General features: G+C 60.3%; 1 protein-coding gene across 2 annotated transcripts in view; it reads right to left on the bottom strand.

Moving 5' to 3' along the window:
• Positions 1 to 259, bottom strand: part of FBXO21 (F-box protein 21) — a 37,462-nt gene extending 37,203 nt beyond the window's left edge. For both annotated transcript variants that reach the window (XM_004691006.2, XM_004691007.2), the window contains exon 1: positions 1 to 259. This exon is cut by the window's left edge and continues 12 nt beyond it. In XM_004691006.2, coding sequence (XP_004691063.1) covers positions 1 to 223 — 223 coding nt within the window. In that variant the 5' untranslated portion in view covers positions 224 to 259.
• Between the last annotated feature and the right edge of the window lie 621 nt (positions 260 to 880).

The following is an 880-nucleotide window of genomic DNA, read 5'->3' as shown; positions in this document are numbered from 1 at the left end:
CCTTCCACACCTTCCCGCTACTCTGGCACAGCTCGCGCAGCCGCCGGCAGGTGCTGGAGACGCGGCCGATGTCTGCGGCCGTCAGCGAGCCGCTGCACAGGATGTACTCCAGCACCTCGCCCGGCAGGTTGACGAGGCAGCTGAGGCCCGCCGCCTCGGGCGCGGCCTCCTCCGCGAGCGCCGGCACCACCTCCATCGCGCTGTCGACCGTTGCTACCGCCATCTTGTCCGCGTACCTGAGTCTGTCGCGCGCGCGCGCACGCGCGCGGCCCCCGTCTCGCCTCGCCCCGCCCCGCCCCTCCGCCTCGAGGGGCGGGCGCAAGGGGAGCCCCGCCCACGCCGCGCCGCGCTCCCGGGGCCGGGTGCCGCGCCGGAGGACTGCCCCGGAGGAAAGGAGGCGTGTTCCAGGCGAGGACTCAGCTGTGGGCCCAGAGCAGTAGCAGTAGCTTTTCCGTCTTCCTTACGCGCGAGGAGCACTCTCCATGCCCGAGTTCATCAGATCTTCCCGATAATCTTAGGAATTGTCGATGTTCCCAAGTTACAGCGGGGAAACTGAGATACATCGACTGGGTTCGAGTTCCTTGTCCTGGATTCTAATGGAGATCTGTTTGGCTTCTGCTTCTAAGCCACTGTGCTGTAATGACAAACTTAGTATTGCTGAGTCGGGGCTGGGCCGAGCACTTGCATACCTTTTAGAAAATCAAAACCAGAGACTAGCCTTGAAAATTCCCCGGACAGAACCAGTTTAAGTCACACCAAACTTAAGTTACTGTATGTTGCAAGACCAACCTGACCTGCATCACTTCTGGAAATAAGCAAAAACAACTCTCCCAGGGTGATTAGGAGGTAGCCACTGAGCAATTCCTTATCATTTAAGAAA

This window comes from Condylura cristata, unplaced genomic scaffold (genome assembly GCF_000260355.1).
Source record: "Condylura cristata isolate star-nosed mole 26May11 unplaced genomic scaffold, ConCri1.0 scaffold00029, whole genome shotgun sequence".
NCBI lineage: Eukaryota > Metazoa > Chordata > Mammalia > Eulipotyphla > Talpidae > Condylura > Condylura cristata.
This window is presented reverse-complemented; position numbering and strand designations above follow the sequence as displayed.